This window comes from Candoia aspera, chromosome 2 (genome assembly GCF_035149785.1).
Source record: "Candoia aspera isolate rCanAsp1 chromosome 2, rCanAsp1.hap2, whole genome shotgun sequence".
NCBI classification, from domain to species: domain Eukaryota; kingdom Metazoa; phylum Chordata; class Lepidosauria; order Squamata; family Boidae; genus Candoia; species Candoia aspera.
The window spans coordinates 263,133,755-263,158,416 of NC_086154.1; the positions used below are offsets into that span (position 1 = coordinate 263,133,755).

General features: G+C 42.4%; 1 protein-coding gene across 2 annotated transcripts in view; it reads right to left on the reverse strand.

The window, feature by feature from the left end:
- UBAP2 (ubiquitin associated protein 2) overlaps positions 1-24,662 on the reverse strand; it is an 82,747-nt gene that overhangs the window by 38,709 nt on the left and 19,376 nt on the right. For both annotated transcript variants that reach the window (XM_063295887.1, XM_063295886.1), the window contains exons 2-9: positions 17,219-17,358; positions 13,857-13,934; positions 12,632-12,742; positions 10,461-10,614; positions 9,663-9,740; positions 5,860-5,914; positions 3,608-3,711; positions 1,613-1,665 (exon numbers count right to left, since the gene is read on the reverse strand). In XM_063295887.1, the coding sequence (XP_063151957.1) occupies positions 1,613-1,665; positions 3,608-3,711; positions 5,860-5,914; positions 9,663-9,740; positions 10,461-10,614; positions 12,632-12,742; positions 13,857-13,934; positions 17,219-17,317 (732 nt within the window). In that variant the 5' untranslated portion in view covers positions 17,318-17,358. The remainder of the gene's footprint in view (positions 1-1,612; positions 1,666-3,607; positions 3,712-5,859; positions 5,915-9,662; positions 9,741-10,460; positions 10,615-12,631; positions 12,743-13,856; positions 13,935-17,218; positions 17,359-24,662) is intronic.

Genomic DNA, 24,662 nt, shown 5'->3' on the forward strand with positions numbered 1-24,662 from the left:
GTGCACAATCACGGAATTATGCATTGCAGATAGTCCTGACTTAACAACCACAATTGGGCCCAGAATTTTGGTTGCTAAGCAAAGCAGTCATTAAGTGAATCCAACCCGATTTTATGGCTTTTGCAGTGGTCGTTAAGCGAATCACTGCGGGTGTGAAGTGAATATGGTCTTTAAGTGAATCACACAGTTCCCCATCGATTTGCCAAAAGCCAGCTGGGAAGGTCAAAGATGGCGATCACTTGACCATGGGAAGCTGCGACAGTCATAAGTGTGAGGGCCGGTTGTAAGTTGGTTTTTCCAGTACCGTCCTAAGTCCGAACCATCACTAAACAAATGGTTGTTAAGTGAGGACTCCTGTATGAGGAAGTGCATCCACTTCCAAGAGCGGCCCAAGTCTTGTACTTCCTGCTGTCTTTACAAATTGGCCCACTGCATCTGAGTTGCCACACAAGGAGCTCTCAGAGCTTCGGCAGGGAGGTGCTCCTCACCCCACCAAATTTTCTATCACGACCCCCTTCAAAGGGGGGTTTTGTGCTTCGCCCCCAGAACTACGAGAGGCCACACGACAGTGACTGGGAAAACCAAGCACACATCTGTTAAGGAGCTGTTGTTTCTAGAGGCCAGAAATGCCCCAGCAAACTGGTAGGCTCAACGGCGTGCCAACGAACAAGCTCCACAGTGCAAGGCTTGCTGGCAACCCCCAAAAGGAAGGAAGGGTAGGGGAGTCTCTATTCCAAATTAAGACCGGCCTATAACTGCCCTCTGCTTGCGGGTGGAGCTGGTGCTCCCGCCTGTGGAGAGGGGTAAACAGAACCTGGCCCCAAGACGGTGGCATTTACGAGGTCACCCGATCCACCCAGCAGCTGACACGTCTTTTGTTACACAGAAGCCCACAAGGTTTCTGGGAAGCAACTTAATCTGCTTGTGAGTGGCTGCCCAGGAGAGCCTAAGCCAGGCACCACAACAGAAGACAACAAGAATTCCTTCCTGGAAACTGGCGATTCCTTAAAACCAGCAGCTGTTAAGCGGGGGCCGCCAGCCGCTTTGCTGGAATCAAATTCCCAGTTAGATTCTCTCAGCAAAATCCTCCCTTCAGGAGCAAGCTCAGCCCCAACTAGTTCCGAGGACAGACCGTGCAGAGCCATCCCTTTAACCTCCTCCTTGTTATTTCCGGTAGCTGAAGGTGGGATGAGAGGCTTCCCAGTTTAGACCAGTGCAGACCTATTCCACTTTCGGTCACCAACTGCACTAGGAAAACGGTACACGCAGAAGTCTGCAGACCACCCCGAAGGCACGTGTTCAAACACCCCAGCAAATCCAGCTGGTATCTACTCATGAATGAATCAGCATGGTTTTATTCTCCATACAAGCACGTTACAAGTGCAGGTTTTCAAAAAGTTGTGACTGCACAGGTGGAGGAGCTCTGTTTCGCCTCTGCCTAAGTTCTCTGAAAAAGTACGTTTGAACAATAGCTCAAGATTAAAGTTAGCCAAATCACGTTCCAGAAGTTAATACTGCTCAGAAGTCTGGCAATGTATTCTGTGACTTTCTTTCACTCTCTTGAAAGGAACTGGTACTGCCTAGCAACAGAACGAACTAAATCCAGACTTACATCTTCGTTCCAATCTTCGGCTGTCCATTCTTCTATGGAATTCTTCCATGCTCCTGCAGCAACAAAGGACTGATCAGAAAATCTGCTCATCCTTAAGGAAACCGGTGGCTTGCTGAATCACCATTCCCAGGCAGCCCAAGCCAGAACGGCCAGTGGTCAGGGAAGTTGGGGGTTGTAGTTAAGGGCCGTAGATCTTCCATGTTTTGGATTACAGATGTAATTAAATCTGACAGATTGAAGATGTAGGAGCAGAACCTATGGGCCACCAATCAACATTACTGCAAGCTATCAGACATCTGCTGAATGAGGTAAAAATGATACTGCCCTCACTGAAACCAAAAACCAAAACACATTGGTTGTCTCAGACAAAGTCGTATCTGCAGAACAAGGCCAGAGTGACCTGCAAACCCGTAAAACCAGCCATCGGATACTCAGTGTCCTTCCCATCACAGAGATGCAGGGGGGAGAGCTGAGATCGGGAAGGAACATCTGTTTCTCACATCGTCTGAAAACTTCTGTGCCATGCTTCAGGAGGTACTCATTATAGCAAACGATTAAAGTAATAAAAATGATAAACACGTGAAAGAACAAGATGCATTGCGCCACGCCGTTCCACTAGAGTCTTCTGAGATTTTGTTCAGGCCATCCTTACAGAAGCTGCTACCCAGCCCTCACTGCCAACATCTTAACAAGAGGACTGCCACCCTGCTACTGTGATAAACTGTTTTTAAAATATGCAAATGAACAGCCCACGGCAGAAATAGAAGAGCCAGATAAAATTCACGGTGAGGGCACCCTACTTCTGGGTTCTTGTCTCCAGACTATAAAGCCTGCAGCAGTCAAAATTATATTTTCAGCTAAAAAAAAAAAGGCTTCATTTTTCTAAATCATTTCACATGGTGATCATTAATTTTGTCTTTTATTTGTGTTTTCACTGGGATTTTTTAAAATGTTTTTATTTTATTTCTAGGGGCTCACAAGCAAGCATTAAAACAAACTGCATCAGTTGTGAGAGTTACTGTCATGCAAGGACATTAAACAGATTTCAAGGAAAGTTTTTCTTAAATTACTTAGGGCAGATTTTATGCATAGTAGAAAATTGGTACGTTGAAGATATTAAAATGTTTTTCTAAAAGAGGATTCCCAACCTCTATTCCCAACCAGGTGAAATATGAACCATGGATTCCCTGAAGTAAAAGGTTTTGCTTCTTCAGTGATTCCAAACTGTTGGCAATTTTTCCTGCCCTCATAAGAACTAGGAATTTAAAAATAATCACAAAAATGTATCTGGAGTTTACTTGAAGATAACATTTATCTGCTGGTGAGTTGCCTGAGGTCTCGTCTGGGAAAGAGTATCCACAGCCACCTTAAACTAGAAATATTGCAACCTGATATGCTCCAATTGGTTTGTAAACTAGGAATCTCATATATAAAGCTGTCGTAAAAACATCTCTAACATCTGCCCTGTACACATGTTAAGATTCATTTGTTTGTTTTACATTCCTCAGTCCCCCTTCTGTTCAGGCTTTAGACTAAACAAGTTATCAGACGAAAGAAATTCTGAAAAATGGGTGAGAGTGCAGTGGTACCATGTGGAAAATTTAAGACAGACACTCCAGGCTTCCCAGGTCTTCCTTGTGGCACCGATCAGAGTAAGAAGAATAATTCACAAACAGCTTTGACAGAACAGATCAAAGAATTACCCGGTTTGCTATAAAGTGGGTGCAACTATCTTTCCCTTTAGAGGAGGTCAGGATCGGTGGTGAGTAGAAAACCAAGGTTTTTAGAGTTCTTAGGAAAGTAATCCACATCATTCACACACACACACACACACACATACTCAAAAAAGGGCCAATAGAAAGCATGTACGCCTTACCTTCAACTATTCTTAAAAAAGGACTGCACATTCTTCTGTATCAAGAATCACACAGCAATATTACCTGCTGTTAGCAATTTGGGGCAGACTTTTAATCTGCAAGCTTTTTGTTCCCTCACCTGTTCCATCATCTGCATCAATCTCTCCAGGTTCCCAAGAGTCTTGTTTTGCTCCAAAGCCATCTGTGGCAGAAGAATCGGTATAATCTGCAGGGTTAAATGTCCTACAGGTCAAGAGAGTTGGAGAAAGTCAGAAATCTAGAGAAAGCAAGGCTTAAGCACCTGTCTGGTCAGCCTAGCCCAGCCTTTTCCTTTCCAACCTATGGAGGTCTCAGAAGCTTTCAGCCCCCACTACCTCTGAGAATTGAACCCAGGACCCCATGTGTGTCAAGCATGTGCTCTTCTGGAGAAATCAAGAATATGGAAGGGCCACCAAGTCCGTGCATGTGCAGGAACTATAAAAGGAAGTCCCTCCATGCATAGCATCTACAGCATGAGTGGATCTAGGATGAATGGGGAGAACAGAAAAACTGTTTTAATACAATTGCTACTAGGGATCTGAGAAACATTTCCTTTTGAATGGTTTGAACACTTCCAGAATGCTTGAAACAGGATCTTTGCTCATGCTCAAAATTGTCTAAAATAAAACATCAATAAAATAGATCGAGTCATAGACCAGTGATGCAATATTGATATTCCATACAAAATTTCCAGGTTGAAAAAGGAGTAGGAGAACTTTGGGTGGGTGTGGAGACAGACAGAAAAGCAATCAGTAGCATAACTCAGCACAAGATAGCTCCCCTTCGGTATATTAGTCAACATTCAACACTGAAAACAATCCTTTTAAATGTCAAGGTTGCATGGATATATTCGTCAATTCAAGTACATCTGCTAACAAAAAGTTGTTGTTGTTCTTAGCACTTGTCCCACCTGGTTGCAGGTCCACTTCACTTACTTACTTATTATAGCAATTTATATAGCTGCCCACTTCACAATTGTGACTCTGGGCGGCAAACACAAGATCAAAACCATCAAAGACCGCTAAAACAAAAATCATAACGCAGCCACTGTTTCTGAACTGCGCTCACCCTGTTCTTACAGCAAAGCTATTATTTATCGGCCAGCTCCTCACAGCCTGAGACGGAATGACTGGCCTACGGTCACCCAACTGGCTTCCATGCCTAAGGGAGGATTATAACCTGGGTCCCCCTGCTCCTAATTCAGTACCTTGACCACCCCATGCTGGCTCTCTATTTGCTAGCAAAAAAAAAAAAACATGTAGTGAATCTGACATTGCCATATGGCGTCAAGGAACAACCATGATCAACTACCTACAGAAGGCAAAGACCCAGAAATACTCAATTGGAAGATAAGAGAAGCGAATAAACTCACCTGATTTAAATCGTTAATATGGGACTTATTAATGTTTGCACAGTGCCAGATTTCTGATTTCCAAACTGTATTACAGCAAAAACTAGTTTTCCAGCACTTTAAAGAACAGCATATTCATTACTGCATACAGTTTACTGCTCATTCCATGTCAGGTTGACCTGTTGTTCAGCATCCAATGCTCTAACCTCTCAACCACTGCCCTGGACGCCTCCGAGGGCAGCCAGGCGGCCCTCGTTTTGGGTTCTACAAGCTGCTTGATTTCACCGACAAATTAGGGTAGCTGTATCTTTAAAACGTTTCCGTAATATATTACCCCATGCCACAGGGTACGCAAGTGTATGCTATTCAAGAGTAAACAAGGAAAGCAACATTTAAGGAGGCTTTCCTGGAAGATGGTCTTTGGGTACGCCATTCCCTCTCTCCTTCCATTGTATCTGGCAATCTTCCTAGGGGCCATATTCAACATTCATATTCTTGGCAAAAACAAAAAAAAATCCCACATCATTCAGCATTTCAACCTCTGGGCTTTTACACAGCTCTGTAGCAGCTGCTACATGTTTAGTAGTTATTGCTGATGCAGACACCTGCTTTGAACAATTACTTTCGGAACGAACTGCTCCAGTGGCAGGAACTAATGCTATCAGTAGCATCTGTAAGAGGAGCATTCTTAGGCTAACTGGTAAGGTGCATCTTGGGTTTACGTCATCTTCAGGTGGCAAGCCAGCCACTTGAGGTTGCCTTTGCTACTGCCATTTACACATTTACTCAGGAGAATTTGCCTAAATGGAAACAAATACATCTCACATTAATTTGGTTGCCTTTGTCCTTTTATCACGTTTCCTTGCTAATGGAATTAAAGGAGGCAGAATGTCCTGTTCAACAAAATCTGCAGAATTTCCAGCCTTAAACAGTTAAGCAGTACTGTTTGGTCCACATTTAGTTAAAACACAAATCTTTCATCCAACACGTTAAAAACCTACCCCATTCCCTGGGCTGAAAATCTCCCAGCTCCTCTTCCTCTGGCCCGTCCAAATCCTACAGAAAAGGAAGAACTTAGTTTAAAAGGCCAACGTGGATAAACTGAGTTTTCCAGTATTCAAGAGAAAAAAAAAAAAGGAAAGGAAAAAGTACTTTTTAAGAGTAAAATACATCTTGGACAAGGAAGTAGAACCAGATTTAGGATTCTACCAAGATAACAATTCTTCCTCTACCTTCTTAATATTTACTGTTCTCCCGCTAGAATCCTAAATCTGGTTTTACTTCCTTGTCCAAGATGTAGGAATGCAGGATCATATTGGTCAAGCCTCAATTTAAAAAAGCCACAGAAGTTTAGCAACCATATTCTAAGCCTGTAAATACATCCAGCCCCATAGAAACGACCTTGTTATTTAGCTTTACTTGACTTCCAGAACATTTTCCTTGTTAAGATTCCTGGGTGGCCTTGGGCTAGAATCTCCCATCTCCATTTTCAGTTGGGTCTTTTTCAACTCCCCTCTGCATCTTCCCCAGCCACCCCTTTCTGACTGTACCTCAGTTTCTTGAATGATCAGGCATAGCTCAAGGGCTAGTAGGGTGTTAGAGACACAGCAGGGATCTGGCCCTACACTTCAACATCAACTACTGAAAAGCTGGAGGCAGACAGGCCCTGCGCCACTAAAACAGGACATGACAAAGAGCTAGAACAGCAACAAATGCGGTATTATTCTTATATATAAGGATATAGGCAACCAACTCAAGCTTTGCAACACACACACACAAAGAAACCTCTCTCACAGGATTACAGTGAAAATAAAAACTGAAACTTGCAACAGGTGAGCTGCCTACTGTGAGATACAGAATTTACCAGCCAACCTGTCTAGAGAGCACAAAGGAATGTTTTCCTTTCTTTTCCTGCTCTTTACTTTCTAGTCCCAAGGCAGTAATGACCATACCTGCTCTGAACAACCTTTTCCAATTCCCAAGCATTTTTTGAGACATGGAAAGCAAAGCAAGGTGTATGAAAATGTCTGTGTATCAAGGGATGCAGCATAACGACAAATAGCCGCATTGCACAATTGCTTTACGGTAGAGCATCTGTGAGACAAAAACAAAGATCTCAACATCCTTGCACCCACTCTGTGTTTTCCAGCCTCGGCAACTTCCAAATAGCCCTGCTGGCTGGGAATCCTGGGAGCTGAAGTCTGCCCACCTGGAAGTTGCCATGACTGGAAACAGTGAACACTGCAGTGGAAACAGGCATCCTGGTGCATGTTCAATGCAACAAACACAAACATGGGGAAAATATACCCTTAATGTCACAACCAGACTTGAGAGGAAAAAATACCAAACAAAGCTTCTCCATTCTTCCCTCAATGAAAGGGGAAGAATATTAAGTTCTCCACCACCTTCCCTTCTCTTCCCTCCCCTCAAATCTTGCTTGGCTTAGTATCTGATGCTAGCGTCCTTCTGCTTAGTTAAGAGACAAGAAGAAATATCTTTCTTCCCCCAAAATGGCAAGTTGTCAAAGTAGAAGGTCCATTTAGGAAACGTAGATACTTTCCCAAAGTCTCCTTCAACATTACCTCATCCAGAGGTGTCTGCAGCATGTGCTTTAAAAAGGCAAGAGGATGGCGTGGAAGTCTAGAGCAGTGTTTCTCAACCTCAGCAACTTTAAGATGTGTGGACTTAATGGCTGGCTGGGGAATTCTGGGAGTTGAAGTCCACACATCTTAAAGTTGCTGAGGTTGAGAAACACTGCTCTAGATGGTGACGCACCTAAAGAAGAGGCATAGCTTCAATCGCACCATCATGGTCGCCAGCTTGGCTTTTTTTACCCATCCACCAAAATACCTTCCACAAGTCACCAGATCTCCTGTCTCACAGCGACTTCAACAGGATCAGACTTCTAAGTGTTTCTCTTTAAAAGGCTTCACTAATCATCGCTGCTCTACAAGCACAGCCTTTACAAAATTGGCCTGATAATTAAAGGCAACACGACATTTGTGTTACCTGGGCTCCATTATATCTGTGTTGGTTTAAGAGCCGGTCAGTTTCTTTCAAAGAAAGCAGAGCTGATCCAAAAACAGCTTATGCCAACAGCATCAGATGCAAATCATCTCTCTGCAAGGCTCAGGTTTTAACTAGACCTGCTTCATACTGTGCATATCATATGTTAAGGGGAAATGATGCACTTCAGTATGAAATGGATCAGGAATTTTAAAGATAACCTTACTGAAGAGGGACTATTGTAGATTAATTGTATACCACTGTATATTTTTCACCCCACCGCTGTAGATGGTACAAAAGCAGTGAGTACATGGACTCAACAGACTAAGTGAAATACAGGTAGTCTTCACTTAAAGACCAGAATAGGGACAGGAAAATTGGTTAAGTGGTGTGGCTGTTAAGTGAGTCACCATGTAACCAGACCCGATTTTACAACCGTTTTACAATGGTCGTTAAGCAAAGCATGGGTCATTAAGCAAATCACCACGGTCATTAAGCGAATCCTGCTTCCCCAATGGACTTTTCTGCCAGAAACCATTTCGATTTTTATGTATTTGGACAAGCAACAGTTCTCCAGAAAAAGTCCTTTCTGTCACCTGCTGCCTAACCCTCTTAACCAAGAGGCACTTGCCTTTACCAGGCCTCTTCTGCACATAAACCTTTGACTCTGGCATTGGCTCAGTCCCTCCCTGATAAAGATAATGCCTGTCCTCTCCTTCCCTGCTTCCAGCAGGGCTTATTTAGGACTTGGCTACTGGATCTTTCCCCATCCATCATGAGAATCACATCTTAGAATGAGTAATAAGCCCTAAAAACATTCATAAGCATAGTGGTCCACTTTGCAAGTTATGCTAACCCTGGACCATAGGGCCAGGGATAACAATGTTGACAGACAAGCCTATTAGGGCCTGCCAAGTTCTCGGCTGGACGCAAAGTAGAGCAGCACAGCCCTCTGCCGTAATTTGCATTCCCAGCTGTGCTTCTGGGCCCCCGAGGGGATGGAAAGCATCCTGGGCAGCTGGGAGGCCTGGAAGGGAACAACCAGGCCAGTTGGTCTGCTGAAAAGCCAGCATTTTGGGGTTCACTCGATGAGAAGCACAGTGGTAAGGGTACTCTTGCTCCTTCCTCAGGTTAAGACTTCACTGGGGAAAATAAAGGCAACATTAAACTGAGCTTGTCACGGTAGGTTATCATTGTGGTACCACTCCACATTGTAATCCTGCATTGCCTAGAAATTAAAAATACCGCTGAAGGACTTTACTTTGTTTTGGTATCCAGAGGTCAACATGCAAGTCCTTGGCAGCAGGGGCTGGTTTCAATGTCTGGCCAAGCCAAGGATTCCGTTTAACGTTCAGTGCCAGGGAGGCGGGAGAAGAAAAAGGTCAAGCAGGGACAGATTATCAGGCACCTTTTGGAGACAACCCTCCACCGTCTCCTGCACAGTCTAGCTGATTCGAGACACTAGGCAAGGTTTTTATTTTAGGTTGTGCTGCTTTGTGGCTATCTGATATAGGGAAAATTCTGTCAATTCCAGTCTCTTTCAAGCATGCCAGACGGTGCTTTTATTATTTGAAAGATGTTCTTCTTGGCCACAACATACGTCAAACACGACATACGTTCCCAAACACACAAACTCCTGTGGACCTTCCATCCAAGAAGCTGCAGAAAACACTTTGGAGAAGCTTTTCACAGACGCTGTTCCTTTCGAGGTGGGTCTCTTTTTCAAAAACTATGAAAGGTAGCTTAACAACCTTGAGCATCAGCAATAAGGCGGGGCATATACGTAGCAATATTTTACCTCTCCCTCTGCCACGCTTCCCACGATCAGAAGGCCTATCACCAGGGGGCGTTTCCACTCCATTTTCTTCGGTTCTAACTAGATATGAGATGAGAAATACAGAAAAATAGTCTCAGAACGTAAATACCATTCTAAAATTGTTTATCTAGTCAGACATTTTTCAGCTATACACAAACACGAGTAAGTCAGCAAGAGGGAAAGGAGGGAGGGTGCAAGGACTGGCGTGGCAAACGTGACTTTTGCCTCCTGCCTTTGTCCCGAGATCAGCGTGGTAAGCCCATGGCGATCAACAGCTGGATAATATCACACCTGCACTTTTCCACCAACCAGCAAATTGAGGCTTCTTTCCATTCACCGGGCTACACGTCTTCATGCTATCTTCCATTGACCTAAATAACTTAGGGCTGGGGCTTTTCTGTTTACCGTTTACATTACTGCGGTGCCCTTACAGTTCTGAAAGGTTTGCAAGGCGTCCCCAGCCTTCTTCGGAGGACTGGAGTGCAGACTGCCAGGCCCCACATCCAACAGCTGAGAGCTCGTAGGCTGCCTGACTCACACTGTCACACTGTCCGTCAATGCCCCAAATCACCCCGGTATTCTCATCCTTGGATAGAGAGGAATAAAGGGTAGCAAAAGCAAGCCAGGATCAGGCTTCCTCCAGGGGCAGCTGTGTGTGTGCTCTTCCCACCAGGCTCTACTGCAAACGTACAACAAAGCGACTCAAGACCAACACGCTCCTAGGCGAGCTCCGGGCAACTATGACCACCGCAATCCTAGCAGCACGATGCCTGCGCTTACGCTCTCGACCGCGGCCGCCCCCTCTTCCTCGTCTGTTGGCACTTCCCCGTCCACGGCTCACTTCTCTGTCCCCTCGCTTCTCTCTGTCCTCTTTGTTCTCTGAACTCTCCTTTCCAAGACTTTTCTTCTTTCCTCCCACCGTCTCCCACGAAGTCTATTTAGGTGGAGAAGGAAAACACAGAACAATTCAAAAGGGATTTAAAGACTGCCTTACAGAGTACCTCCCAACCTCAATTCCCGAAACCTCGGGGAACATTTTTGGACCCTTCCAGTGTGCGAGGTACACCCAGGCAGGCGCAGGACCCACAAAAACTACAAATCTACAACCCTGGAGCAGTGCTCTTAGAAAGGAATGTATTGCTCAATGGCTTTTTTACCGGCATGGCATTTTCGTAGGGGCAAACTACTTCTGATATTAACCGTGGGTGTTTTTAGTCCCAGGAAGGGGTGAACAAGAAGAGGACCCTGTGGAGAGGGTTGCTGCTCCCCCTCTCACCCTTCAGTCCTAATGGAAATCCCTTTCTTCAGTCTGCCGTTCGGAACAAGATTCCTTCCCTTTCTAGCCTTGCTGGGAACTCCAAGATACTGTATTTAGTAAAAATAAAAAAAGAATAATGATGATGACCAAAATGCAAAGACGTTTGCATGGTGTGGCACGGCAACGCACCCTCAATCCTTTGAAACCAGGATGGCTGCACTGTACCCCCTCTTCTATTATAAGACCACTGATGATGGTAGAGATACAGACCTTTACATTTTGGTCTTACGTGCAAAAATGTTAGTTGCTGCCTGCCCTCCTACATTCACCAGGAGGAGGAAAATAATCCAGCCTATGCAACAGCTTGTCCGTCAGAGCCGAAACTGTGAACTGGCTAGGCAACAGCTACGTAAATGGGGAAGAGAAAGGGGTCCTTTCTTTCTGCAATCCTAAACTGCATTTTATCCAACTGTCCGCATACTTTCTCATAAGGCAGGGCACGCAATGTGTTCCCTGAACCAGGTGACTGTATATTCCTGGAAGGGGTAAGGTTGTCTGATTCAAGCTATTCCAGGAAGAACCGAGGATGCTTGAAGAACAGGCATGAATCATAGCCACAAACGTAAGTAAGGAAAGGTGAATACCCCACTGTATTTTTTCTAGGAGGTGTCCATTCAGGAGGATTTATCCCCATTTCCACTGCCACTGTGACTCCTCCAGCTTAACCCCAGCGACCAGCGTGATCCCTAATAAATCCACAACATTCTCAAAGTTGGATGTTCATAAGCCTCCAGGGAAAGAGAATTCTCTCAGAATGCTATTAAGCAGAGAATCAGAAAGGAAACAGATGCAGAGGTATAAATTGCAACCTCCAGACAGGGTAGATGTAGGTTTGGACCAAGACAGGAGGGGAAACCGCTGCCGTTCTCAGTCCTCGAAAACATTCTAGGAGGTTCCTATCTGGGCACAAGATGGAACAAAAACCCGGAAAAAGGCCTGTTACCCCTGCCAATGCCGCCTTTGCTGTCCTAAGCAAGAAGGCACACCAAACACCAAGGAGGGTGTTCTTAACCTACCAAAGAACAATGGTTTTGTTTTTCATTTTCTTAACTGTCCTCACTTATTTAATGCATACTGCACCACAACCATCAGAAGGAGGCTACATGGAGGGCACAGCTCTACAGGAGGGAACAAAAGGACAAAGTACAAGGCCTTGATCAGAGAATGCATTGACATAAAAATCTCTGCTTTCTTCATTTCTCTTTAAACAGCAAGTTCCTTGTCTTTAATGTGGCTCAGGTATGCTTGAATGTGCGTGGGTAATACTTGCTGAAATTTCAGAACCCAGAAAGATGACGAAGTAGGTGTGGGGCTGGGTTTCCTGCATAGTTCATTGTGGCATTTCAAAAATCAGCTTTCTCGAAGTATAAGCAAAAGTTTAAGCAGCACACAGAATCCTGACCAGGAGAAAATGACTTATCTCAGTATTTGCAGAAAAGTGGTGGGGAAATATTAAAAACTGGAGGCTGTTTATCCAATGTTTCTGAGCTCTACCTACAAGACTGGTCCTAAAAGTTTTAACACTTTTTTAGCCTTCACATTTCCCACTAAAAGCAGGAAGTCTTCCTCACAAGCAATCTTTAAGAAAGATAACTTCTAAAGAACTCGGAAAGACTCTAAATTGAGCACTTACTGTATCTGAGCTTCCTTCCAGCAAGATATTGATTGCTCTGTTCACATCTCCATTACAATCATGTAGAGCAACTATGCAGTCGTCCTGATTCTTCCCTGTCACTTCCATGAGCTAGAAAAAAAAATCACATACAAAAGCAAAATAAAAAGCAGTCCTGGATAACCAAAAGGAGTTTACACAAGAAGCAGGAATGGGGTGGGTGGGGGGGTAGTGTGTATATCTATATACAATTATAGCTCCTCAGATAGGTTATAGATGAGCTCAGAATCACTGCTACTAACTTCAGAATTAATTAATTAATTAATCAATCAATCAATCAATCAATTAATTAGAATTTGGGCACTGCCTGACTCCAACTGACACCTGTAGTCTACAAATAATAACATTAAAAAAAAATACAGACCAAAACCAAGATGGGATCTGGGCACAATATACAGAAAGGGGGAAAAAAAACCCAACACACCCGAGGGGCCCCATCTGTCTCACCCCAAGGCCTGGGAGAACAGTCCAGTCCCCAAGTACTGAAGGTCCTTTAATTTCTTCAAGAACAATGTAGCCAGAAGCATGGGCTGTACTTGGAACATAAAAGGCTTTATAATCTATACAATTCTAGGCCAAACTGTCTTAAATCTGGGGACTCAACTGGTTCAGTTCGATCATTCCACCACCACCACCCCGAACTTCCCATCAAGGATTGACTGAGTTCACCTTCAAGCCATGTTTCAACTTCACTCACTTCAGAAGCTGTGAGGTTTGGAGCCAAGAGAGGTTTAAGGGAAGGGATTAATACCTCCTGCGTGCGCAGTGTGCAGACAGAAGCTCAATGCTTTTTCATGCTTGCACGGGTGGTAAGTGGGTAAAAGATATGAAAACATCTGTGCAAGTAGAAGCAAGCCTGTGGCTCCTGGGAGTCAATGCCAGGAAGACCAATCTCAATGCTGGAAGGACAAAACAGAAATTTGCCCCCCAACAGACCGTATTTTTAAGAATATCCCTCATGTAATATCTTGTTCTGGCTTTTCCACAAATCACAACCACTGACTTTTATTTGAAAAGATACAGATCTTCACAGCGACAGGCCAGAAGTGAGAACAAACTATGTTTAAATTTTAGGAAGCAAGAGGATTTGGGTATGGCTTCAAAATACACAAGACTGGACTCCACTCACTAAGTGCAGTGGCAATCTCCTCTGTCTCTCTACAGCAAAGCTGGGGAGGAAACTTACTTGTTTCACTTTATCCTCAAAGTCTGCATCGTTCTTATCATAGATCATTTGGGCAAGGCGAATTTGTTCTGCTGTTGCCTGAGAAATGCAAAAGCATCCACACAAATCAGTGTACTCCCCTCACTGCTTTACTCTCCTGCAACTTACTCTTCTATTTTTAACTCAGGAAGAAAAAAATAAGCAGTTCTTTTCTGTGCTCTTTCTGTCCATCGACCTAAACTCCAGATTATAAGCCAGTATTTAAAAAAAGTCCAACAGGAAACAGTTCTTACGATAAAGCATTGAACACAGCACACAAAAAGGGACTGAAAAAAAATTATCAAATGAAATATATTTCAGGGATACATTATTAGGAGACATAATCAGAACTTCAAACCATAGTTAAAAGGCCTTAAGAGTTTTTGTGCTCATAACCGGAGGCGGGTTGTCTAAATCTGAGTTCTTATAATGGGGCTAGCACTTCACATTAAGGATGGTTCATTTAATACTGGTTGGCTGAACAAGCAACAGTGACCTGGCTCAGGCTTAACACTAAATCTTCTCTCCTTCAGGCAGAGTCAATTATAATTACGTTGGAAAGCAAAAGAATAAATTACTGGAGGCGTGAAACCTCTGATTAGCTATGGCTGGCCCTTAGATAACTTCCTCTGTTGGCTTTCAGGCTTCATGCTCCAACTGATTAAAAAAAATATTTAAATTGTAATAAAAAGAATGGGAAGCTGATATGTTGTAAAATAAACTGCCAGCCTCCAGAATCATCTTTATTTCCCAGATGTCTCTGCGTCCCATAAGCACGTTTAGAAAATAAAAAGGGGCAGATGGCTGCAGGTCATTCCTTTTTGGGGAAGTACAGAAACAAAAATCAGAGGATCATCATCCTCATCCTCTTCACTACTGCAGTTTGTCTTCTGGCAAATGGGCATTTTCCAGCTGCCCATACCTCCAAAGGGGCTACTCTCCCCAATGCTTAGGAACCACAGTCAATTATTTGCACTTACCATCCAAACAGAACTGCAGATAAACTCAAAACTACGGCCTGAAGTCCTAACCTGGATATGAAATAGTTTGATCAAACCAGGAAACACCTGGCATGCGTTAAGAGTCCACACACATAAGTCTGTGGCCAAAGTAAACCACAAGTTAACTACTTTTGCATTTTTCATTTAAATACATCAGCTCTAATTTATGAATTCAGCAAAAAGAAGTTGCAGAAAGACATTATGCCAGTTGTTGATAATATCTGAGAACTCTCTGGCATGGGCAAGAATCCTGCAAACATAAAGGTTGTAACCAAAATTGCATTTTCTTTGCCCTGGCTTGTTACTTTTTTGATTTGCAGAAACTTCTGGAAAAAAGGTACATATTGAGGTAGCATTTAGGGGGGGGGGAAAACCCAACTCCCTGAGCTTGTAATTTGAAGAAGGACAATCCATCAGTGGCATCTGAAGACCGGGCTTCAGTTACTGCTCTAATTGGAGGCCAAGTTTTTGCTTCCCTAAGCAGCTCTTGAGGTCATTCAGTCACCAGCAAAATTAAGTAGGAAGAGGATGACAGGATGCTTGTGTTCCATGACATTTCACTGAGACTTTTCCTCGCTGCTACCAGTTGACAGAGTATTTTACCAAGATACACAAATAAGTCTTTGTCCATCTGTAGGTTGAGTCACGGCAACTGGATTTCTTTCTTTTTGGTTGAACCGTTTCGCTGCTTGTCCAAGCAGCTTCTTCAGTCTTTGTCCACAGCATCCTCCAGCATAAACAGTTCTGGGGGTGGAATCTCCCACACACACTTCAGCCCTGGTAGTGCCCTTGAGCTTAGCCCCCTCACCGTCAGCACAAACATTTCTCGCTTGCATGTGCTTCTCTGGAGTAACTTGCTCAAAAAACCTTTTCTGCGCACCCAGCTGATCTTTGGGAAGCGAGCACAATGATAGCCCAGCTCCACACCACCGGCCAGGCAGTAAATCAGGCCCTCTCTGGCTATGAGGCTAATTAAAGGATTATACTTGGAAGCTCAATAAACCAGTGTTAAAAGCGTTGCGTGATTACTTGTTATACCTACTGGAAAAATATTTTCTCATTCAGCCCTTGACCCTTCTAGAGAGCGCTAATGCTACACTGATTACGCTTAGAAGTGGCTCTCCCCCACCTCTGTCATATCCCCACGGAAGTACTCAAGTAGGAAGCTGAGACAGTGACTGGACTCACCACTCATGCCCGAGCACAGATTTGAACCTGGCACTCATCTGATTAGACTGCCACACTCCGCTCTGGTCCCCAGAGACTTTTGGAGCTGTCAAAGTAAGGTCTCTTTCCCAGAGAGCAGCGTGGACGGGAACAGCTCACACAGCATAACTTCGAGCAGATTATTTCCTCAGGCAGTCTTTCTTGGATCAGAGGGGAGAACACGCAATTCCTGAAGCAACTACACTAAACTGTGGAACTGTTAAAGCTGAGAATCTTTATTATGTTTTTTTCAGAAAAGCAGGCCAACTCCCTGGTTAGAGGAAAGCGGAATGCCAAGATCTGAGAATGATAACAAATCAATCCTTTATTCTTTTGTAAATCTTATTATTATAAAAATCCTCAAAAGGACCCCTGAATTCCAGAACTGGAATGGTAATACTCTACGTACATTTAGCATCACATCCTACACAAGGCTTCAAGTGATGTTGAAACGCGGCTACTGAGGAGCTAAGCTTGATTTTTACCCACTGTTGCACATGGGGGGGCGCTCTCAGGCTTGCATCTCTAAATGTAGGCAGGGTTTGGCTTTTGTGAGTACTGGAATTGAGTGCTTTCCAAAAAGTTTTAAATCGCTGATCAACTGGAGCATTTACAGAAATCTCCCAGGTAATGAATATGCCATTACTCCTTCTCCTTCCAAGCTTGAACTTCCATTGGGGATCTAGGAAAAGCCACACAAGGGCTTCTGAGGCCCTGGTAGGCAATATTAATCCATCAAAGATGCACCAAAGTTACTAATCTTATCATTCTGGATGGGCAAACGACACTTCACTGTGTTTGAATCAATCCCTCCTACAAGAAGGACAGAGAGTGCCCCCCATAAAAATATTCCATCAGAGCTTGCAAAACACTGGCAGCTGCTTTTGTTCATCTCTTCTCCCTCAAGTATGTGACCGCACATTTGGATCAGGCAAGCATATAGGCACGCTGAAAAACTCAACCAGGGAGTCTTTCAGCTTAGAAATAGTTTTCAACTTTGGGGCACCCACACCTCAAATCCAGATAACACCTCCTGATAAATGTAATCGCACACTCACAATTTATCTGGTGACGTTCTTGCTTGGCCATTAACATTTATAGCTTAAGTAGATGGACCAAATGCTACCAAGTTCCTACCTGGACTACTGGTTTCTGTGGCTGTGTCAGCTGCGTGGTTGAAATCTGTGTTTTTTCTCGTGTGCCCCGAGTACGTTCACTGCCCACCGAAGTCATCATATACAGTATATACAAAACAATGTATGTACAAAATAGAAAATCTGAAATGAGAAAGAAACACACACTGAGGCACTACTTCCAAGACAAAAATGCAGATGATAGTCTAGGATGAACAAAAAAGGGGTTGAGTTGTGTTTGTATGTTAAATAAAACCATGTCCCCCCCCCTTTTTTTTTAAATGAGAGGTCGGAACTAGAAATTCACCAGCTCCTAGTCAGCTTCTGGGTACAACTCAAAGTCCCAGCTGCCACCTATAAAGCCCTACATGGAGAGTTATTTCTGGGGCCACCTATCTCTGACTATTTCTGCTCATCCCGTCAGATCCAGGCGTGCGCCAAGTCTCTCCTATTGAACAATGTCATCTGATGGGATCCAGGAGCTGTGCCTACTCTGTCGCAATGGAATGGAACTCACAGATAAAAATGGGATTCTGATACGAATGTATCAGAAAAATAATGGAAGGTAACATATGCGATGGGCCCAAAAAGACTTGATGACAAATGAACAACCTCAGAAATTGACTAAAATAAATAAATATATGGATATGTATGCAAGGTACCGCGCAAGTTACAGAAAGCAGATAGCATTATTCAAGACAATAACGTTACCTGCTTTCTGTGACGTTTAGCATGATATGGTCAAGACAGTGCAAATGTAGACATATATGCTAAACATATATGACAGAAAGGAGTTATTATTAAAACTGGCTTCAAAAATAATAACAAAAAGGGGATAATCTGAAGTACCATATTTAAGGTAAAGAGAAAGCATCATCTAAAAGTTGCAATGCATTTATTTTCAATTAGTGAGACTGACTTACAATTAATGATTCTTTAGAGGACAGTAGAGGAAAAAAAGATTTCAGAAATGTAAAAGGTGAATACAAAGTATTTATATAATTCATATCTAAACTGATTTAAATGACATACTCCCTTTGAAAAAGAAATTGTCTGATATTTTTATGATTGCATTATTTAGTAAATTATTTTTAAAAAATTATCCCGAATTTTGCAAATCCACTGTCAAATTCAGCAAGCCTATTTGTGGAAAAACTGTCCTTTTTTCTAATGCAAATTAGCTGCCACCGCATGATAACATGGGTCACAAAAGTTCAGAAGTGACTGAACAACACTCGAAAAGTCGCACTGCAGTGTATAACCTAGGGTGTTAGTATTATAATCTCCAAGCTTCCAGGCTAGTCTTGCCTGGAATTCTAGGGTTTGACCCCTACGTCTCTGGAGAGGAGCAGACGGAGAAGAGCTTGTTGGTTCAAAGAAAACAGACTGAGGAACTTGATACGAGCACAGTTGCCTATTAACACACAGAAAGGTCTGCATTTTGCTTACTGTTAGGATTGTCTGTGGGGGGGAAGCACCCTATGTTTTTAAATTTATTTATTTATTTAACTTTGCACACAGTTGCATTTCTAAACCAGAAGGACAACTGAAAAATCAAGGTTATTTTTCCAGCAACCCATACAGGTCACTTTGCAATTCAACATAGTCTGGTACAGTCTGAACAGGTGTTAAGATTCCCATGCATATATCAGCAAATTCAGTTTTTTACTGACCAAGACTGTATCCAGCATGGGAAACAATACAATCAGGGAAGCCCCATTCCATGGATAATTGGAAATCTGAGGGTTTATGGAAGGGAGCCATCTCTGAGCAGGATCCCTGCAAGACAGCATTTCTTTGGTGGCGGGACCCTTCCCATGTCAGTGTATTCACAGAAAATATACATTGTGCTTTTACTGGCCTGAAAAAAAAGGGAACACTTAACTCATGAGATATCAGGAGTTAGTTACACCAACCTTGAGTGATAATTAACTGCACCTGCTCTGTTGCCAAAAAGACTCGCTGTATGAGTCAGCAAAGTCTGTGTGTATAAACTGTGAATGATAAACCTATTCTCTTTGGGTAGTTAGATGGACGTGGTTAAGGTGCATGCTTGTAAATATAGTCTGTGCTGTACAGTAAAAGTCTGTATCTAATTAAAGCAGCAGACTCCATAGTTTATTTCAACCTGGAGGGTTGCTTACAACAACAGGCAAGCGGATTTATTTATGGACCACTCAGTGCCCAGTGCAATGCTCGCACTCTGACATCCCAAGCTTTCTCTTCCTGATTTCACCAAGTGGGCTGTTTCAATCCAAAGAAAGTGATCTCAGAGATGCCCAGGCCCTGAGCTACATTTAGCTATAAACGTGGTAACTAGCATCTTGAATTGCATCAGATAGCTAACTGGCAGCTAATACAACTCCCCTAGTAAGGTGAGCCACTTCTGTTTAGGGGACTGCAACCACATCCAGAGTCAAAGATGGACTATCTTTGGGCTCAGTCAGCTTCCAAATCTACAGCTACTCAGTCATAGTAGGATACTCCAAAAGTCTGTTCTCCCCATGTAGACCCTAACAACTTCCACACTCCAGATCAAGATCTCCACTACCCAGGGTGGAGATATGTAACTGGATGCTGATCAGCATACTGATGACACCTCAACCTGTGCCACTTGACAACCTCTGCCAGCAATTTCATCTACTGTAAATGTTTTTTTTTATTTATACATATACATATATATATATATACACACAGACACACACATATATACACATACATACATACATATATATATATATATATATATATATATATATATATATATATATATATGTATAAAACCAGCCTCTCAAGAAGAACCACTGCAAAACAACGCCCCCATTCCCAATCCTCATAGCCAACTCAGAAGGGTACTACGCCTGATGATACTGAAGGCAGCCAAGAGATACGACAGGATCAGAAGAGTCACCCTCCTAAAATCACAATCCCTTCAAGAGTGACCAATGGATTTTTGGTCCAAGTTGGCATGATTTTTATCAGCTGATAAGCAAAAGCTGCCACAATCATAAAGGATATGATTTATGAAAGACAAGCAGAAAACAAATTTTTGAGGAAGGGGCTCAAACCAGTCCCCTCTTTCAGAGCTGGAGCAAAAAATGTATACAGGAAAGAGTAATATCCTCTAGCGCACCTTTGTCCCAAGGGCACAGAGAAAAGTCGCATTACAGCTGACGGTTTGGACTGTATTCAAAATTGGGATGAGGACATCCCTGCCCCAAAAAAGGAGAAATATGCTTCAAATAATTTTCACGCTAAAAACTTATTCTCATTATACCGTAACTTGGAACAAATTTACTTATGCAATAAACACATTGTATGGTTACCCTTGTATACCCTGGATTTACATATCTATGTTGCTTGTGAAATAATTTATGGAGGGGAACCTTCCCCCACCCCCACCCCCACCCAAGAAAACAGAAAGACTGACTCTGCTGGCCAGGCCATAGAACCACAGTTGCATTATTCACAGGTCTATCTGATCTTCTGCAGAAGGTGAATTCTAGAGAACCTCTTATGTGGATGAGATTTTAGGGTAATCAAAATCTTAAGCTTTTTAACATGTTTTCACTGGAAATATGCAGTTTCAGAGAGTAGAGAAAGGAAGCAGGTATATCACTAAAACCTCCAAGAACAATTCTCAACCATTTGCTCTGGAAGAACTCCACGTGCAGTTCAGTGCAACACAGCCCCATTTTGAGCTCAGAACATTTCTGCAGTGGCCAGAGCCATTCGTTTGAAATTCAGATGGGGATATTTCAAGTTCAAAACATTCTGAATTCAAAATCTTTAAATGGTTTGCCCAATAACAGTGTTCTGGAACACTGCTGTATGCACTGAAGTTTCCATTTCTCTGCAGGAGACAGGAGGTCAAGAACCAGTCCTGGGAAGAGCTTTATCGGGCTGAAAACAGACCTTCCTGGAAAAAAAATATGTGAAATACATCTGTAAAGTGTTGTTCCCAAGCAGATTTGCAGGTCTGAGGATCCGGGATTCAGTTACTGCTCTAAAGCTTTCAGAAAGTGACATCTTTAGAGTTTATGGCTGTTTCGAAACAATTCCAGAGATGCTCTGACATGTGTTTTTTGTTGCTGTTGTGAGCCAGCTTGAGGGTCAAAATAAACAGAAAAGCAGGATATATGGAACTTAAATTAAATAAATAATAAAATTTCCGCCCTAATCTTATTTTTACACATCTCAATCATTCCAGAAGAATGACCTGCTTTGATTTTCCTAGCTTGCCTTTGTAATGCTAAACAAAGTTGGCACAATGGGTAGCAGCAAGATGTAGTTGGCAAGATGGGTAACACTTACTGTCACCTGTTAATGTTTTTTAGTTCTTTTTCATAAATTGATGTCAAGTGCACAAACTATTAAAGGGTTTAATCTTCAGACTGCAGGAGATTAACATGAAAACTAATCCTGTAACGTGAAAGTTTGGCCTGCACTGCCACCCCATTTGAGTCTCTTTTGATCCACCACCTTCAATTCAACTGGATAGATAAATTCAGAAAACAGCAGGTGGTGGTCACTAAAGGCCCCAAATTGAAAAAACTTGAGCTGTTTTTTCACAATCTATCTAGTTCCCTGGCCTGTCTCTGGAGTTTGCTCCATTTAAGATCAAATATTTTTTATATGCAAGGGCCACAAAAGATGAAGCCCAAGCAGATCAAAGTTGGTCTCTCCCAAGTTACTGGAGAAACAAATGTCCTCAGTGATCCTGCTTAAGCAAATGGCTAATTTGGCCTTGTCCCTTCCAATCCTCAAATTTCAATCTCACACTATAACAATATACAGGATTAATTTTTCTCAAGGAAAGAAGAATAAAAATAGAACAATCACTGAATGTTTTCAACTGATCAAAGCCTTATTATCAGAAAAGATGGTATGATGTGTAATTTACTCTGTATTATTTAAAACTTTTCTAGCTCAGAAAGATGGCAGACAGGACATACATTCTGGACAGCTTATGAGAGTTATTCACATTTCATAACCTCTTGCCTGGGTATTATCCAAATTCAAGTCAATTATCCTTACTGTTCTTTTTATTGTTGTTATTATTTACTTCTATAGGAATTCCAACATACAAAATTCAAAGAAGAAAAGCCAATCTGGCACAGTACGGTTTTTATTTTTAATAGAGCTAAATTGTTGGATCCTAAATCATAAATTGCCTTTAGTGTTTAGGAGTCTGGATGTTTTCCCAGGAGGCTGTTCTAGGGAATCCTAACTGAATAATTTGAGATACCTCATCCCAAGATTATCAACACAATTTGGGTGCCAAATCTTTTTTTTTTTAATCGGTTCAATCGTGTCTGATTCTCGGAGACTGCCTGGACAAGTCCCTGCAGTTTTCTTGGCAGGTTTTTCAGAAGTGCTTTGCCATTGCCTTTTTCCCAGGGCTGAGAGAAAGTGACTGGACCAAGGTCACCCAGCTGGCTTCATGCCTCAGGCAGGACTAGAACTCACAGTCTCCCAGCTTCTAGCCTGATGCCTTCACCAAGCTGGTTCTGCTGAATCATTACAGTGCTCTAAATCTTTACTGGAGAAGATCTTGGAGAATTACATCTCTCAGTCTCATCACATCCAGTAGCACCAGAGATTTTCCCATGCACCTCATCAGTGCATGGGAAAATCTCTTCGAGTGAGATGGGCAGTGATGAAATTTTAAATTTGAAAACAACCATCAGCTGAACTGTTTTAACTCCAATTTACTGTCTTAGAGCAAGTTGTGGTTCTACTGAAGCATCAATCTTGTTATTTGTTCTTCTGGAATATCTCATATTGGAAAGTGGTTTTCCTCCATTCAGGGATTAATTTCAACAATTCCCTGAATAAAAAGTTTTGCTCAATTGAACTGGATTATTAAGAGGCAAAAGTGGAATATTATCCTGAGTTTCATGTTTTGGGTATACGCCAGTAAAATCAAAACTCCTTTGGTTGTCCAAGTCACATTTGAAGAAGAATCACCCTGAGCCTATTCATCAAAATATCTTCCAAAGCAAACATTCAAACACAATACTATCTGGTCAGGTCCTGGTAAACTTTTGAATTATTTTATTAATACTGTAAGTCTTCCTCAATCTATAACTTATGCTTGGGAAGGAGACATCAGGCCTTCTATCACAAAAAGGAACAAACCAGATTCTATTAGCTGTGTAGGGCTTATCTATGGAGTCCTTGGTGCTCCCTGAGCCTTGTTTTCTTGCAGACGTTTCATTGCCAGACTAGGCAACATCTTCAATCCTAGTCTGGCACTGAAGATGTTGCCTAGTCTGGCAATGAAACATCTGCAAGAAAACAACAAGGCTCAGAGAGCACCGAGGACACCACAATTCAACCATGAGCTACAAATATTCTCTTCAAGGGCATATCTAATTTGCCAGAATTATCCAAACTATCAGCATTAAGTTTACTAAAATTAACAAAGAGAGCCCACAAGAAGAGCCAGCTTTCTACCAGTAATAGTTTTTATTATACATGTAAGCAATTATGATTCAGCATCCTTACATTCTATAAATTCACAACTCTTAGGCCATTCTTATAAAAACCTATCTTATAGCTTATCTATCTTTACCACAACATCTGATTCTATCGTGAATAAAAGTATTGCAATGCCCTAAGCACTTATAAGAAAATATTCTCATACACAAATTAGGAATCTACTTTCCTCCTCCAATCACTTGGTCACAGTTGCTGCACCAAAAAGTCTTTATTTCACTTTAATACGGCTTAGAAGAGTAGAAGGAGAACTAGTAACGATCATCCTCAATTTGGGGAGATGAGTTTACTTAGGTACATGGCCAAAAGACCACTCCATACCTTAGGTTTTCCCTAAACGTTTTACGAATATGTTTAACAGCAGACACATTTTTAGAAAAGCATAGTAGCATTAGCGACCTGGGACGCAAATGGCTCTTCAATGTCTGGATCAAAAATAGTACAATGAAAAACTGGCTGCATAAGTAAAATGAATTATCAGTGACTTAGTAAACCCGCTTGACTTCTTTGCTGAGAAACAATGCAGAGGGCTAATGGGCACAGTCAATTCCCACTGGACTAACCACAATCTTTGTGCTAATTCTATCAATATTACCGTTCAGAAAAATGAAGGGTACTATCGGGAACACACCAAACATTCTCCTGCTGAGCATCTTTATGGCAGTGAGTAAGCCCTCTTCCAGAAATTCTATTTCCTTCTTAGTCAATTACTGGTATGAGCATGAAATAAATGATTCGTTTAGTTTTATGCAAATAGCAGGAAGTCTAAAGTAAATAGAGCAATTTAAGCTTATTTTAGGTGCATGGAGAATAGAGATGAGGACTCTTTTGGCCCTGAGCTTTGCTTTCCCACAGCATGAAATGATACATTCTCCTTCCAGCTGTACACAGATTTGTAAATGTTAATACAGGATCAGGTCAGAAGAAGATGAAATTGAACCTCTGCT